General features: G+C 41.2%; 1 protein-coding gene across 1 annotated transcript in view; it reads right to left on the bottom strand.

Annotated features, from left to right (window-relative positions):
- The window catches only part of magi2b (membrane associated guanylate kinase, WW and PDZ domain containing 2b), a 91,553-nt gene that overhangs the window by 42,000 nt on the left and 33,435 nt on the right, over positions 1 to 16,118 (bottom strand). Inside the window, exons 3-4 of the mRNA XM_085359123.1 lie at positions 6,062 to 6,181; positions 1,971 to 2,195 (exon numbers count right to left, since the gene is read on the bottom strand). Of these exons, the coding sequence (XP_085215249.1) occupies positions 1,971 to 2,195; positions 6,062 to 6,181 (345 nt within the window). The remainder of the gene's footprint in view (positions 1 to 1,970; positions 2,196 to 6,061; positions 6,182 to 16,118) is intronic.

Genomic DNA, 16,118 nt, shown 5'->3' with positions numbered 1-16,118 from the left:
AAACAGGGTAAGACAGAGACTTGAGGGGTCAAAGACTGAGTCAGAAATAAGGGACGATTTTTAGAGTGACAAGAAAAGCTGGTAGCAACTAAGACAGTCGATAAGAAGCACAGGATCAAGGTGAGAAATACAAAATCTAAAGTATTCCTGTTGTAACTTTGTGAAGGTGCAACGAAAATGCTAAAATATTAGAAGGTCTAATTATGAAAATATCTGACTATATCACCTTCACAGTTCAAGAAGAATCAATGGTGTTTCACAATCCTCTGTCACGGTCCTGGGTCTTGTGTCTGTTAAATATCTTCAGTTTATTTCTTTGTGTATGGTTTACATTTTCACCTCTCTATCTTTCTGCGTAGTCTGTTTATACTTTAGCTCATTTCTCATGATTTCATTCCCCGAGTTTGTGTTCCTGCCCTCCTGAGTTCTCTGTGTCAAGCCCGTGTTTCTGTTCAGTTTGGTTACTTCCTGATTTTTTTTTATTAATCTTTGTTTCTTGTGGTTTCTATTTAGTTTTACATCCCTTGTCTCGTTTTCTCACTTAAGTTCAGCTGACCGCGCGGGTGTTTCCTGTTTGCTCACATCACCTTGTGTATTTATTGACTCAGTTTGTCTCATCTCTTTGACGCATCCTCCCTCCTTCCTATTGGTTGTGTGGTCCTCAGCACTGTTTCTACCCAGTTTTTGGATTCCTTCTTCTTCGACAGCCTTTATTTTGTAATTTGTTGGAGTTTAGGATTAATTTCCTGTCTCCCAAGTCATGTATTTGGGCCCATATGAGCCATATATGACACTGTCTGCTAAAGTCTTGTTTAATCTGTCAGGTGCACTTGGTCTTTGGTTAATTTTTTTTCAGTATTTATACTAGACATGAAAGCAAACTTATTCAAGTAAAAACAGTAAGCAGGTTGTAGTAAGAGCTTAATACGTACTGTGTATATATACAATAACGACAAAGGCTACAAAGAGAGACAGGGAAGCAGAGAGGGCAGGAGGGACAGGACCACAGAGATAAACAATTTGGAGGTAGGATGGACGAGGGTGGCAGGGGAAGAGAGAAAAGTCACGGTATTAATAGAAGCAAGGACAAAGGCCAGGAGCGTGATGACAGAAGGAGAGACAAAGAAACTTGAGGAAAGAGAGATTGGAGCTGATGCCAAAAATGGGACTGTGGACAGTGATAATGGTGAGTACACAGAGGTGCCCTTGTGCATACATGTTGTGTAACATAAGGTTATTGAGAACCTGAGAGTTTTGGTTCATGCAGTGTCGGAATAACTGATGGAGGCACATTTTTTCCTTTTTAAAAAAAATATACATACACACACATATATATATATATATATATATATATATATATATATATATATATATATATATATACACACACACACATATATATATACACATATACATATATACACATATATATACATACACACACACATATATATATATATATACACACACATATATATATATATATATATATATATATATATATATATATATATATATATATATATATATATATATATATATAAATATCATTTATTTATTAATTTTAGTATTTTGTTGTTTTATTTTAATTTTATTTTTATTCTGTCCTTACTTTGGTCTTTGGTCAGCACTTGTTGTTTAACGTGCTATATAAATAAAGTTGGCTTGGCTATTGCAGTCATGAGTCTGGACTCAGAGGGAAAAGACACTTAATTTTCCACTTAAGGGACAATACAGGTTATGCACCTTTTTCAGTGGTTTGACTCAAAAATGCCAGTAGGACGGCAACAAATAACCCGGGGGACAGTCCAGGCCTTCAAACTCTATTTTCTCCTCACCGAAATATGAGTACATAAAGTCTTCGTGGCCACGGCACTTGTGAAACAGAATGTAATTTTGGCTGTGAGTAAAAGAGAAATGTGGCATGCATCAACAGGAAATTCATATTTTTCTTACTCATCCTACAGTACCTGGTGTGATGGCCACCCCGTTGCCATTGACAACTGGGCTCTCCTCTTCCTCCTCCTCAGGCGGCTCCAGACTGGCGCGCTGCTCCATGTTGCTGACTGACTGGTTCCTCTTTCTTTTGCCCTGGGCGCTTGGCCGGGCTCCGGGCAGCAGGGCCTCACTCACATTCAGAGGAGGGGCTGCCGGGGACGGCTCGGCTGGAGGTTTCGGTGTGCCGTAGAAGTTATCTGAGGGCAGAGAGGCAGCGTTTGTGTTAGAGGCCACATGCACAACCAAAGTGGGATCCCAGGTGATGTAACACACCGTCTGGGAGGCGGAGTAAAGGTCCACAGCTCGCAGACAGCTGTGGCTTTGAACAGATGACTGCCTTTCAAAATGAAAGATTTATCTGTCTGAACAGAGTGCCGCAGAAATAACTTAGGCCATGTTTTTGCCTGGTAACAAATCATTTCTATTAAGTCTAATCAATTTACCCACTGGCTGGTGTTTCAGCGAGGAACAAGCATATGCAGTTCCATTTAATAGAGGCCTTCTGATAGATGTTAGTCTGAAAACATGACTGGAGTCAGAACACAGGCTTTTTAATCACAGAGAACATAACAAGGATCCCAAAACAATAACCCAGGAAAAAAAAAAACAAGCTGTCTATTTTCTAACTCCCTCAATTTCCCATTCCATTCCACAAAAACACCGGCTTAGAAAGAAAATTGAACACCACAAAATGACTAAACAAACAACAACAATACTAAGACGACAGGAAGTAATGCCCCACACATAGAAGTCAGTGTCATCAATGTCCTTATCATTTAACTTGCAAAATTATTTGGTCCACATTGACGTGATGGCGTCGACAGCTGCTGCAGATTTGTCTGAGATCAGGTGAGTGTGGAGGCCATGAGAGTACAGTACTCTATGTCGTGTTCAAGACGAGATGAGATGAGCTTTGTGATCAGGTGTGTTATCCAGCTTGAAGACTAGCACACTGTGGTCATAGATGGGTGCACATGATCAGCAACAATACTCGGGTAGGCGGTGGTGTTTAAACAGTGCTCATTTCTGACCTTGCCATTTAAAATTTCAGCAGAAATCAAGAAAAGGCTTATTTTGTTTTTAGACTCTTTTGGTTAAGCCCTGGAGATGTGGGTTGGTGCCCATCTGGCACCAACAACCATGCCACACTCAGCAAACCACGTCTGCAAGCCTAAATGCATTCAGTTGTTGCCGTGTTGTCTGATTAGATATCTGTCTTAACGAGCACTTGAAAGTGGCTGATGAGTTTATTTCCAGCGCTTAGACTTCCTAGTCTGTCCCAGCCTTTTTTCTTTTTTTACTTTCTTTGTTACTCTGTGTAACCTCAACACACAACCCCTATGAAAGATTTAAACAGAACAGCAGCAGCAAGTTAGCAGAAGCATTTAATTACCTTTCATTGAATAAAAGCAGAGAAACCTAGACACAGATATTCTTCTGCAAGGAGAAACCTGGATTTGGTTTCAAAAGAAAGATCCATTTTCAGGCACAGCATCTTAGGGTTAAATTACACGTCTGCATTGCTTCTGTACTAGATTACTTGACTCACTAGTTTGCTGGCTCCTAAAGCCCAAACCAGCTGTTTGTTCTCACTAATTAAGCTGATTCTTCCTGAGCTACAACTGTAATGTTGGACAGAAATGTGGAAGTATGTTTGGAGAATCATTATCAGAGTGTAAGTGGGAGGAATAACAGATTAGTTAAAGTTGGGCTGGGTTTCAATAATAGTCACCGGCATCTGCAGCAGCAGGCCGGCACTTAATGAATCGGGGGGAGATTTTAGTTTCTCCTCAAATGTAGAATTCCAAATATAAGTAAGTCCTCTGGGATAGATCATGTCCTTTTATATGATAAAAGAAATCTTGTACTTTCTCTAATTAAACCTCTAAATGATTAAAATTACATAAAGTAAAAGCAACTAAAGAACAGCTCTAAAGAACTGGAGCTTTTTATTTTATAATAATACGACACTGCAAGTATATTTTATGGTAAAAAGTCAGAATTAGGCAACGTGAAAGAATAAACTTTGATTTATAAGCTGAGCAAATTTATTCCGCATGGCTTTTTATGACTTTTGTGGATCTAGTTTGCCTCCATCTGCCCAGACAGTCAGCTGACTGTTTGGACTGACATGGCTAACTACATAAAAACTAATCACAGATGAGCGCCAGTCTACCGAGCATAAACCAAAGAACGGGAGAAGGAGGCAGCAATAAAGGACAACACGACCAGCAGGAGGAGCACAGGCATTACAGCCACCACTTCCTCCACAATCTGTGAAAAATATAAATCTGCGCCCGCTGGCACATGTAGACAAAGACACAAGTATAAAGCCCCATAGGCAGCAAGCACCCACCTGTGAAAGGTTAAAGAAGAGATCCTTGAAAGAACTTAAGGCTTTCTGGGGTAAGTTTAGGCCAGAGTTCCTCCTCATGCCTCACGTTAGTTTTAAAAATAAACTCTTCCCTTGATCTTGAATGCTTGAGACGCCTGAAGGCATCCTGGTTTTTGTACAGTTCAACATCCACCTTCAGCTGTGACTCATCTCACATGATCACATACGTAAGCTCCTATGTGCACCAATTCTTGCAGTCACATGTACACCCACATGGAATACAGTGTCCAGACTCCGCGTCTGATTTTAGTCTCCCTCACTGCCTGCATTTAATTTTTTTTCTCTTAAAGGCACTGAGTTTGTTTTTGTTGTCTGCTTTTTTTAAAGTCTTCGTTTCTCTCTCTACACAAAGAGAAGACATGAAAAGCACAGAATTATGAAGGCTGTCCTTTTACATAGTGTAAACAATGAAAGGAAAAACAATCGGAGCAGCTACACAACAACAACGACAACAAAATAATTTGACAAAATATATGCAATGGGGTTTTTGAATTGTTCTCAACATTTAGCAAGCTTTGACTTTGTAAAGGGGACCATGTCACATGCGGTAACCCTGGAAAGTGAAGCAGCCAGTGCTGCTTTTTAGCTGTGGTTAGAAACTGGGACAGGAGCTATCTGAATCTAAATCTCACAGTCTACTGCATTCTTTTATCTCAGGTGTTAGAAGACTTTATCATGCTTTAGTAACCTTAAACTGCATGGTGGTCAGTTCAGAGATGTGCTTTGGAAAACCGGACCATTTCAGTGTGTAACGCTAACAAACGTCACAGGTGAGTGCATCTCCAAGGAAACAGTGAAAGCGTATGCTGCTGTCAAGACTCCCAGACTCACTGCTATCCTTGCTTTAATTTATAAGACAGAAATGAAGCCCATCTCTCAGTTATGCAATTTAGGCTTTTTTTCACATTGTGAAAAACAGTAATTTGAGTTAATGAAATTATAAATTATTCCATAATCAAATTACACCCATATATCACCCGGCATACATCCGGTCTCTGATTCTTCCGTCTCCACTCTCTTATTTTATTATGCATTACAAAATGAGTTGCAGCACCTCTAGTGCAGCCCAGAAAGAGACAGTTCCCCCCCAGTGGGTATAACTAAGCTCGGTGTCAAGGGAAATGTACGCTGCAGACACACACTTGTGACATGAACATGCAGACAGGAACACACATAACCATACATGCGCCCATATCCCCTACATTCGCACACACACACATAATTTGTGTGCGTGTGTTCAGTTGCACACAGAGGAGAAAAATAAAACTGCTTCTGGGCAAATGAACCAGCAAATCCCCCATCTGTAGACATATCCCTGACAGTGTAGCAAAGCAGAGATGCACAGACTTGACATGACTTGGAAATGGCTTTCGTCCAGCTCACGCACACACATACACACAAACTGTTGAACAACCACAGGAGGAAACTATGATACTGAATAAAATCAGTGCACAAGACTCATTTGGTTTATTTGAGCATCACCTGACGCATCGAATTAATCAAATAAATATACACATGTTGTTGCGCAGTGTATGTATATACATAAACATTTTAAAAATAGAAAACTGGTACTACCGAAACATACGTTCCCATTTTTCCTCCCCGTGCACCTGTACTTGTAATGCAGATGAAGCCTATTTTGTGCACAGCAGCATTCCCAGAGCTCACCTTCATAGGTTCCACTCTCTAGCAGGGCTCCACTTTGCTCCAATTCCATAAAACGCTCCACACTCACAAAGTTGTAGTCCACCCCTGGCACCTCCCCCTCCTTAGGTTGCCTGGTGGTACCTGCAGAGACAGAGAGAGAGAGGGCGAGGAGGAAGAGGAGGGGAGAGGAGGGGAGAGGTCATTAGAACCAAATGGGGCACTTGAGAAGAAAAGGCAGGAAGGCAGAGAAAGCGCTCAGAAAAAGGGCTGGATGGGAAAAGACGGCAGATTTGAGGCTACAAAGTGTACGAGAGGAAGTGGGAGGGGAAGGGAAATGGAACAGAAGTGGGTGACTGAGGAGTCATCACTTGTGATAGCCAAATCCATTCACACAATTGTGTGTGTGAGTGACAGTGAGAGACAGCGAGAGAAGAGCAGGGAGAGCAAAACACCAACAGCAAACCACCATTATTCAGTTCCTACGAGCCAATCCAATGCTTCTTTAGTAATGAGTGAATCAATATGGCAGTTTTAGGAAGCATAACTCAAACCTCCTTACACAGCACACAATACAGCGCCGATTGGATTATTGTAGAAACAGCAGGAATGCAGACGCACCACATTACCATGCAGCAATTAGAGCCTTCCTGCATCAGTGCTCTGGAGATCTCCATCAGCGCAGTGGCGTCGAGGCTCGGCTCTGTGATGGCAGCAATGGGAGTTTTGAGTTTAATGAGGTGCTGTGTTTGTGTCTCTGCCAAGTGGACTTACAGTTCGGGCTCAGTAAAGTATGCTGCCGTTGATGCCTGCTCTCTATCGATCACGCCTGAAAACAATCATTGGTATGGAGCGGACAGGGAGACCGCTCTGAGCTGTTCCCAGGACTCGGGTCCACAGTGTAACAGCTAAGTCGTATTGATCTGGCTGCGCGGGTTACCAGAAAATGTACGATTTGTGCCACGTCCAAGTGTACAGGTCTGAAAAGCAAGTTTTTGGAAAGCTAAAATTGGGTACATGTTCTCAGGTATAAACAGAGGGTATAAAATGCTTACAGGCATCACAGCAGAAGTGTGAGCTGTGGGAGATTAAAACAGCAGGTGGATGAGGTGCTGTGGGCTCATACACGACACACTCGTGCATGCAGAGAGAGAGGGGTGGCTGCAGCATCCTCTAACTCTCCCCCAAATCATTAGATGTCTATTGATCATCTGTCACTGCTTTATTCCTGTACTGCATCCACTGAACATTCTCAGCTGTATTTACTTCACTACTGGGAGCAAAGATGGCAGCCTGGCAACACCTAATGAGTGAGGAAGCAACACCAAGAATATCAGACATCGGCAGACATCTATTAAACTTTAAAACATGGCCACACTGCGCACAAACTGTGGTGTCTTTTTTGTACTTTTCTCTCTCTGTGTGCATCTAAATGTGTGATTATACTGTGTACTTGCGTTTTTGACTGTGATTGTTAGCAAAGTGCCCAGTGTGCCCATAATAATCCCATTTCCAAGCTGATCACAGCTCAGTCGGACACCGTGAGTCCACAACCCCACTGGAACGAGAGTGCAGGCTGTAGTTTTTATGTTTTCATACTGGATTGCATTTTTTCATATGGTATAATATAAATCTTCCCCACCTCCATTGGCTGACTCATCACTCCTCTGACTCAGTCTGTGCAAACATTTATCATCATAATCTCCACAAACATGACGTATTTTGGAGGCTTATTTTACAAGATTGCGTCATAGTGTCAGGTGACCATGTTAGATACAATTTCAAAAACACAAACACCCCCTAACGCAGCCTCACATGCTCCTGCGAAAATGGTCTTCAATGCCACTTGAACTACACTCAGTAGTTACACTTAAAGGAATAATGCAGATGATATTAATACCAATGTCAACAATGCCATAGGCACACAGACACAGGTTACCAGAGAGGCTGTCTTTAGTGTTAATGTGGTTACTCCTTTAAAAAAATATTTTGCTATACTAAAGCAAACTGAAAAGAAGACGTGCAAGAGGTCTACAAAATAATGACTCAATAGTGATTCTTGGCTTGATTGAGGACACAAATCCCAGTCTCCTGAGCGAAAATCATGTGTATTTATCTACCGCAATCCTCTCCACATACACTCTATCGCTTTTTCTACCATCTCATGTCCCCTGAAGATAAACCTCTTCCACTACAGGTACCTTCAGCTGTTGAGGCATGTAGCCATGGACTGATGTCAAAATGATGTGCAACCATGCATACACCAGAGTGTTTATATTTTTTCGTGGAGCCGAGTTTAAACAGTCAAATAGCTGCAGTACGTTTGGGTGCAAAGACACGCTTTAAAAGAACAATTGCAAAGAAGAAGAAGAAGAAGAAGAAGAAAAAGAAGAAGGAGGACCACCACGGCATGTGCAGTGCGACGCTGAATATCCCCAGCTGGCCAGGTGGTGCTGGCCGCCTTCCACGGAGTACAGCTATTGATCTGTAAGATCAGATTGAAATTATTCTGCTGCCCACACCAGAGTAGGCAGAGCCTGCTGGCATACTGATGACCTGCTGATAGCCTTCTCCCACAGCTTCCTTCAGTGGACACACCAACTGAGCTGAGAGAGGCAGAGTGGGAGAGAGGGAGGGAGTACGTCTTGTTGGATCTGAGCTGGAAATATTGATCGAGTATCTGGGTTTGAGATACTTTTCCTCGTTTCTCCTTTCTCCTTACACATTTCTGCTCAGAGTGCATTACCTATTTTCCTGTGCTCTTCCTCCTTCCTCCCAGTAAATACCTATGAAGTTTTTATTACAAAGAACATCGTTTCCAGAAAAATCCAGGCATTGTTCCTTCTGCCTCTGTTACCATATTTCACCTGTCTTCATCTTTACTTAACCTTACCAACTTTAGTTTTCGTATCTGGGAAAACTTTAAAAGTGAAGGCAGAAACAATTTAATCCGTAACTGTCTGTGTAGGTTCTCATTCATCCAGGACATGGCAACCTAAGGAGCATGTAAAGAAAAGCAACCAGTCTCTTTTCTTTCCCTGAAATTCCTTCAGTTTGGTTTTGGCAATTTTCTCTTCATATTTTTTCATGTGAAGACACAAAGACCTAAATAATGCTTTAAATATTTACCGCTTGAAATCTTTTCTATCATATTTCCAGTTAGTAAGGGCTGTCTCTGCCTGTGCAGCTACCCTTGGAAAATCCCGGAAACTATTCTAATGATCATCAAACTACATCTTTACTGATATCCACACACGGGTGTCAAACGTTGTCATTAAGAGTGCAGAGGGGTCATCAAATGTCATCTTTATGGGGGAAAGAGTTAATAAATGATGCAACTGCACAGGTGCTCAAATTAAAACAAAAAATAGCAGCAGACTCCACAAAGTGGAGGCAGTGATGCTCTCACACAGCCAAAAACACTGCTGCGGTTGACTATTGATTGGGTTTCATGCTTTTGCTAATAAAAGGTTAAAATCGGCTGTGAGCCAAAAATGGTCTTTGCATCACAATCAGCCAGTGTACCCAACCCTCTCAGAGGTGACGCTGCAGGAATACGAGCACCACTGAGATTTATGGCTCAAATGACTTAAATCCACAATAAAACAGAAAACCTTGGAGCTGCCTCTCTGGGAGGGAAAGACACTGTCTGCCTCAAACCCTGACAGCGAAGAACTACAGAATATTTTCTGTGGATGTGTGTGGGGGAGAGAACAGAGAGAGACAATGTAGAAACATAACAAGGAAAGTCCATTTAGAGCAAAAGCTAAAATAGATGATATACTGAAATAACTCAGCTGGGTGTGAGATGATAAGAGGACAAAGACCTTTGCTAAATTATAGAGTGGAGGGAAGAGTGGCAAGCAGAGAAACACAGAGAGAGGCAGCAACAGAGAAGGAGACAGAGAGAGGGGGGTAAAAGGCTGATTGGTTAACCTCGCAGTGCATCCACAGCAGCTTGCAAGTGTGTTTGAGAATGTGAACTGTGTTCATTCGCATATTTATATAATTAGACAGGAAGTCACCAAGAGGGAGAAGCAGAGTGGTGGAGATTCAGGGCTAAAAATAGACTATCGATAGACTGATTAACATAATAAAGGTTGGGGAAAGGCAGGCAAATGATACAGTCTCTGCGTGAGAATGTGTGGGAGCAAGGAGGTGTGTGTGGAGTGGGGGTGCCAAGCGAGTCTCTCTTATTAATAGTTAATACTGTAATCTATAGACACAGAGCACGGGATGTCATTATTTTCTCCAGAGTTCTTATACTCATTATCCTCCACAGTAATTTTAATAAATTTGTGGTTATAATGCAAAGAACATTTATATGATAATAGGACTGAGCAGCAAACCCAGACTAGTAAAGCTGGATGTGCATAGTTCCACAGAATCATCTCTGAGTCTCTGTGTGCATATAGTCAGGCTCATAAGTATTTGGACTGTAAATTTTGCCTCTACACACCAGCACAGTGGATTTTAAATAAAGCTATCAAGATGTGATTAAAGTGCAGACTTTCAGCTTTAATTCAAGGGGTTTTTACAAAAGCACTGCATTAACCGTTTTGGAATTTAAATAATTTTTATACACGGCCCCCTTTTACAGAGGAAAAAAAAAAGTAATTAGGCAATTGGCTGACAAGCAGTCTCATGGCCAGGTGAGGCCAGTTTCTTCATTAAAATTAAGCAGAGAACATCTGGACTGTATTACACAGTATGACGTCCAAAGAGATGTTGGTGTGACTGAAGGAGGCCATCATTAGGCTGGAAACGAAAACAAAGCAGAGATACAGCAAAAACTTTAGGAGTGTTGGAATCAACGATTTGGTATATTCTTAAAAAGAGCGAACACACCAACGAGCTCAGCAACACCAAACGGCCCGAGGGACCACAGAGACAAAGTACAGGGTGACAGACTGTTTTCCCCAGCTAAGAAAAACCCTTTACAACATCCAATCAAGTCAAGACGAGGTCAGCGTGCCATTTTAAAAAGTCTTTGGACAGATGAAACCAGGCATAATTTCGACCAGAATGATGGAGAAGAGAAAAGTATGGAGAAGGAAAGAAACACATTATCACATTAATGGTCAAACATGTTGGAGGCAATGTCATGGCACGGGCACGTATGGATGCAGGTGCAAGCGTTTCACTTGTGTTTATCGACGATGCGGCTGCTGACAGAAGTAACAGGATGAAAGTGAAGTGCACGGCACCGTATCATCTGCTAAGATTCAGCCAAACGCTGCAAAACGGAATCCCAAGACAAAGAAACCGGCCAAGTCAGTCACCTGATGTTAACACAGCAGAGCGTGCTTTTATTGTTATCGAAGACAAAGCTGTAGTAAAGGCCGAGCATCTCAGAGGAAATGAAACAGCATTCGGTGGTTTCTAGACTTCATTTGTCTTAGATGAAAATCTTTTGCAGGCAAAGTATTAAAAACAATCCTTATGTGTAAAATTATGACAGTTTGTCCAAATAACTTTAAGCATCTGAAAACAGGAGTGCGTCAATATAAATGTGGGGAAAAAACAGAAATACTAAACAGTTAATTTAATATTTCTTTTAAAAAAGCTGAAGAGCTGAACATCTGTACTTCAGCCACGTCTTGATTGTTTAATTTAAAATCCACAGTTGTGCTGTACAAAAGCGTAGCTGTTTGTCTCACAGACCTCATATTCGTTTCTGAGCTGAGTGAATTTGTTACATAGACTGAATTAACACCAAATATAACTGTAACTAAAAATAGTCCCTGAAAAGGTGAATAGCTGTGACACTCTTTCACGATAATCCTCTAGTGGGCTAAACGAGGAGGTTTATACGTGCATGTACAGAAGTGATAGCACACTAAATGTAGGTCCATTCTCACCTTATTATGCTGAACATCTTTTCAACTGAATTAGCACGTGGTGCTTTCTGCTTATCTGTTTAACCCTGCTACATCCTTTGGTAGGTATATATTAATATAATATTCAAAATTCTGTATGCTAAAAAAAAAACTACATCTCTTAGAAGGTGAGGTCAGAAGACACAATCTTGTTACAGTGTAATCAAAAAATACAGAGACAATGCACTGTCCTCAAAACCCTGAACCCGTTTACCCACAGTCGTTTCTAGCAGAGAGCAAGCAGAGCACCACAACAGACTGTCTCAGTTACACATCCATCCATCCATCCATCCATCCATCCATCCTTTCTCCTGATTCTTGTTCCAATTTACCTCGTCGCTCTTCGTTCCACTATAGCTGATCTCTGTCCCCATTACTCCCTCCCTGTCTTTTTTAATCCGCTCCTTTTTCCCTTCATTATTCTCCACTCCTCTCGTCTCTTCTTCAGGCTCTGTCTAACACTTTGGTCTTCTCTTTCATTCACTCTCCTCCTTCCGTCTTCTTCTTCCCGGTTGACAGATGTGAAGTGTGACAGCAGGTCTATAGAAGAAGTATCATCGAGCACACACACACACACACACACACACACACACACACACACACACACACCCTTATTTACACTACAAAGCCTGGGCTACAGATGCAGCGACACAACATGGCAACACTCTGACAGGAGCGTATGCTCTCACGACAACACGTCAGTACTTGGCAACACAGACTCACCATGGTAACAAGCAGCAATATCTACACGAGCTGTTCATAAATAATATTTATGTCAGGTATGACACACCGCTTTGCATGTGGAGCCGTTTTACTAGTCACAGTGTCAGAGGTCTCCAGTTTGATCCTTTTCTGCTCTGCACCGCTGCAGGTGTGTGCTCGTCGCCGACTCTTACTTCATCAATCAATTACTTTTGCAGCATGGCTACCCAGAGCTCACACCTGGTTACCTCGGAGTAATTTACCTGTTGTTTGAGCAGACAGGTTTTACTCTGAAGGGAACTGCAGGCTGGGGGGACTAGGAGACTTGGATGTCATGTCTCAGTGTAAATCTCTCTCAGGGCAGAAGGATGCTCTGCTCCACATTTCAGTCTAGCTGCAATCAGCAGTGAGACAGCGAGAGAGACAGGTGTGAGACTCACTGCTCACTCTGCTACAGACAAACCAAATTTAAGGTGGACTTTCTAAGCTTTTCCTTATTTCCTGTCACATATATACTGTTGCAGTGGAGAAAGCTTCAAATAATGAGGGCTGTGCATTTATACATTATCCCTATGATCCAGAAGCTCCGGCTTCACACAGCTCCAAACGCTCAGTTTCAAACAGATTCTGCTCCATTCTTGGCTCTTAAAAAGAGAGGATCTCCATAATATGGACATATTATATATTATGGAGATCTCACTTCACATTTAATGCTGTATAAAGGTTAAAACAAGCAGAATTATTGAGCTTTGGATGTGCAGTAGGTGGATCTGTTGTTAGGCCAGCTGTTTATCCTTGATTTTTCCTTATTTCCTTACCGAAGACATTGGGAGAAACGAAAAGACAAAACGAAAGGAAAAGACATGGTGGTTAGCACTGTTGCCTCACAGCAAGAAGGTACTGGGTTGAAACCCCACCTGGGGTCCTTCCATGTCTTTGTGAATTCTGACTTCCTCCCAAAGGTTAATTGGTGATTATAAAAGTGACCGTGCAGTAGGTGTGAATATGAGTGTGAACAGACTGGTGACCTGTGCGAGGTGTACCCTGCTTCTCACCCTGTGACAGCTAGGATAGGTTACAGGCCCAGGAAAACAGGGAAAATGGATAGAGTGAGAAAACTGAAGGTATATTGTTCCAGACTTCTGGGATACCAAGAACCTGGGAGTGATCTTTTGACAACGCTCACTTTTTATGAACAAATATTGCTGTCAAAGCTAACTTAGTTCAGCTTTGATACTTGTGAAGTTGAAGCCATTTCTCTTCCTTTAGAGACTTTGAAAAGGTTAGAGATGCTTTCATTTCGTCTCAGCTTGACTATTGTAATAGTATTTTTTCATTCAGGTGTCAGTCTGTCTGTCTTTGTCGACCGCAGCTGCTCGGGTCCACAGTCTCCTACATCAACTCCCAATCAGTTTAAGATTTGATATTGTTTTTTTTTAAGTCATTACACGGGATAGTGGCCCCATATCTCTTTCCACTAGATCTCCGAGGTCTGCTAAGCAGATGATCCGAGTTTCTCTGAGGTGCAGAACCAACATCTGGATATCAGACCTTTACTGTATTTGCTCCTAAATAACAGGAAAAAATTGCTTTTCACATCTGGATTATTTTTAAAACTCCCAGAAAAACTATTTATTTTGGAGCTTTTAAACCTGACATTTGTTTTCTTACTTGTATTCTTTTAATATTTTTTATGTTATTATTATCTGATTCTCTCAGCTGTACAGCAGATTGAAGAAGACAGATGTTGACCAAACACAGTGATAAATTGGCTTGACGTATTCTAAATTACACTGACTTGCTCATGAAGCTGCATCAGTCATGTCGACCCGTTCGGTGCTGGAAAGTGAATCACAGTAATTCTTTAAAATGGTGAACTATTCCGTTACCTGGCAGTTTCAGGAAGGTTGCATCATTACTGATGTCAAGCGGCGTATTAAATAAATCGTTTATCAATAAAAAAATTAATCCTGTCTCTTGCACCAAGCACTGAAAATGTCAAAGAGCCTTAACAGCATCTTTAATCAAACGATGGGACGTTAGCCGGTTAACTGACTTATTCCAGATTTTTCTTTTTATGCGATTATTTATCTGTACGTGTTGACTTTTTAACATTTGGATGCACAAATTATAAATTCGCCGCGTCACTTGGAGACTGTGTTGCTCATTTTTCATATGATTGACTATTTTGCATTTTTTCTTGTGAAGATTTTTTTTATTGTTAACGGGACATAAAAACATGAGAAAATGCTCTAAAACCAGCTAATGTCTGCCATTTTTGCAGCCTTGACTTATCAACCATCTGAATAATTGGTGTAGTTATTCGCTAATGTATTGGAAAAAATGTCAGTGTGTTCATGCTGTCAATAATCATTCACATGTAGAGTTATCAAAATAATATTTTATGTGTGTTCTTTCCCTTTTAAAGCAGTCCGGGTTAAATGACATGTCATTTCTGAGTAGATTAGATAATTTTCTATCTAATTTTTTTTCCTATTGGAGGAAAGTGTCTTTGCAATGTCTACTTAATCTACTCACTGTTGTGCAGCAAAGACGTAACAGCATCAATAAGAAGAACATTTTCAGAGACCTTTCATTGTATATAGTAATACTTGCAAAGATATTAAAGCTTGTTTTTTTTAACAATATTTGATTGTTTAATGTGGCTATTGCTCAGTGGTCACCATCGCTTATCTTATTCAGCATTGGGTGGGAGTGGCTGGAGCCTTTCCAGGCTGTGATAGGGCGAGTGGTTGGATACACCCCAGACAGGCCACCAGTCTCTTGCAGGGCTAGCACAGAGAGACAGCCAACCATTCACACTCACATTAACAGCCAGTTCAGAGTCACCAATAACCTTAACAGATAAGCAGGCAGAAGATAAACTCCACGCAGAAAAAAAGCCACAGCAGGTTCAAACTCCGGATCTTTGGATTGCTCACGTGTGTTCATTTAGAAGGGGTTTTAAAATAAGATCCTGGAGACTATACCATGGGGCAAAACTTTCCTATTAAAGGGATCTGGTAATGTACTGAACACAAATATGCTCTTATATTGACACCAAACAAAAAAGTTAAACTCAAATCAGCTCTAATCTCAGCAACTCTCTGCTTACCACCAAAACACACCTTAAAGTATTTTTCTATGTGTTTTTTTTCCCTTCAGCTTGACATATTTTCTATGTTTGGACATAAAAATGAAATGAAATTCTGTGTGTTTTTAGCTTGTCATTAAAACCCAAGACTATCACAATGCATCTGTCAGTTACTCCATCAGAAAGAGCAGATGACTGAGACAAAATATGGTTTTGTCTCAGTCATCTGGTAGATGTATCAGGTAGATGTATCAGCGTCTGGCGGAGTCGGTGTCTGCGTGACATTGAGAAATTACCCTTGCACCAAGGCATTTCCTGCGGTGATGGAAATCAACCGCGACAGGCTGAAAAGCACCTTTATTAGTCTGCAGATCTGAATGACGAAGGATGAAAGCGGGGGGTAGCA

This window comes from Diplotaxodon limnothrissa, linkage group LG7 (genome assembly GCF_057381915.1).
Source record: "Diplotaxodon limnothrissa isolate DT_005_m linkage group LG7, D_limnothrissa_male_GT1.1, whole genome shotgun sequence".
Lineage (NCBI taxonomy): Eukaryota > Metazoa > Chordata > Actinopteri > Cichliformes > Cichlidae > Diplotaxodon > Diplotaxodon limnothrissa.
Note: the sequence above shows the minus strand (reverse complement) of the source record. Positions and strands in the feature narration are given on the sequence as shown.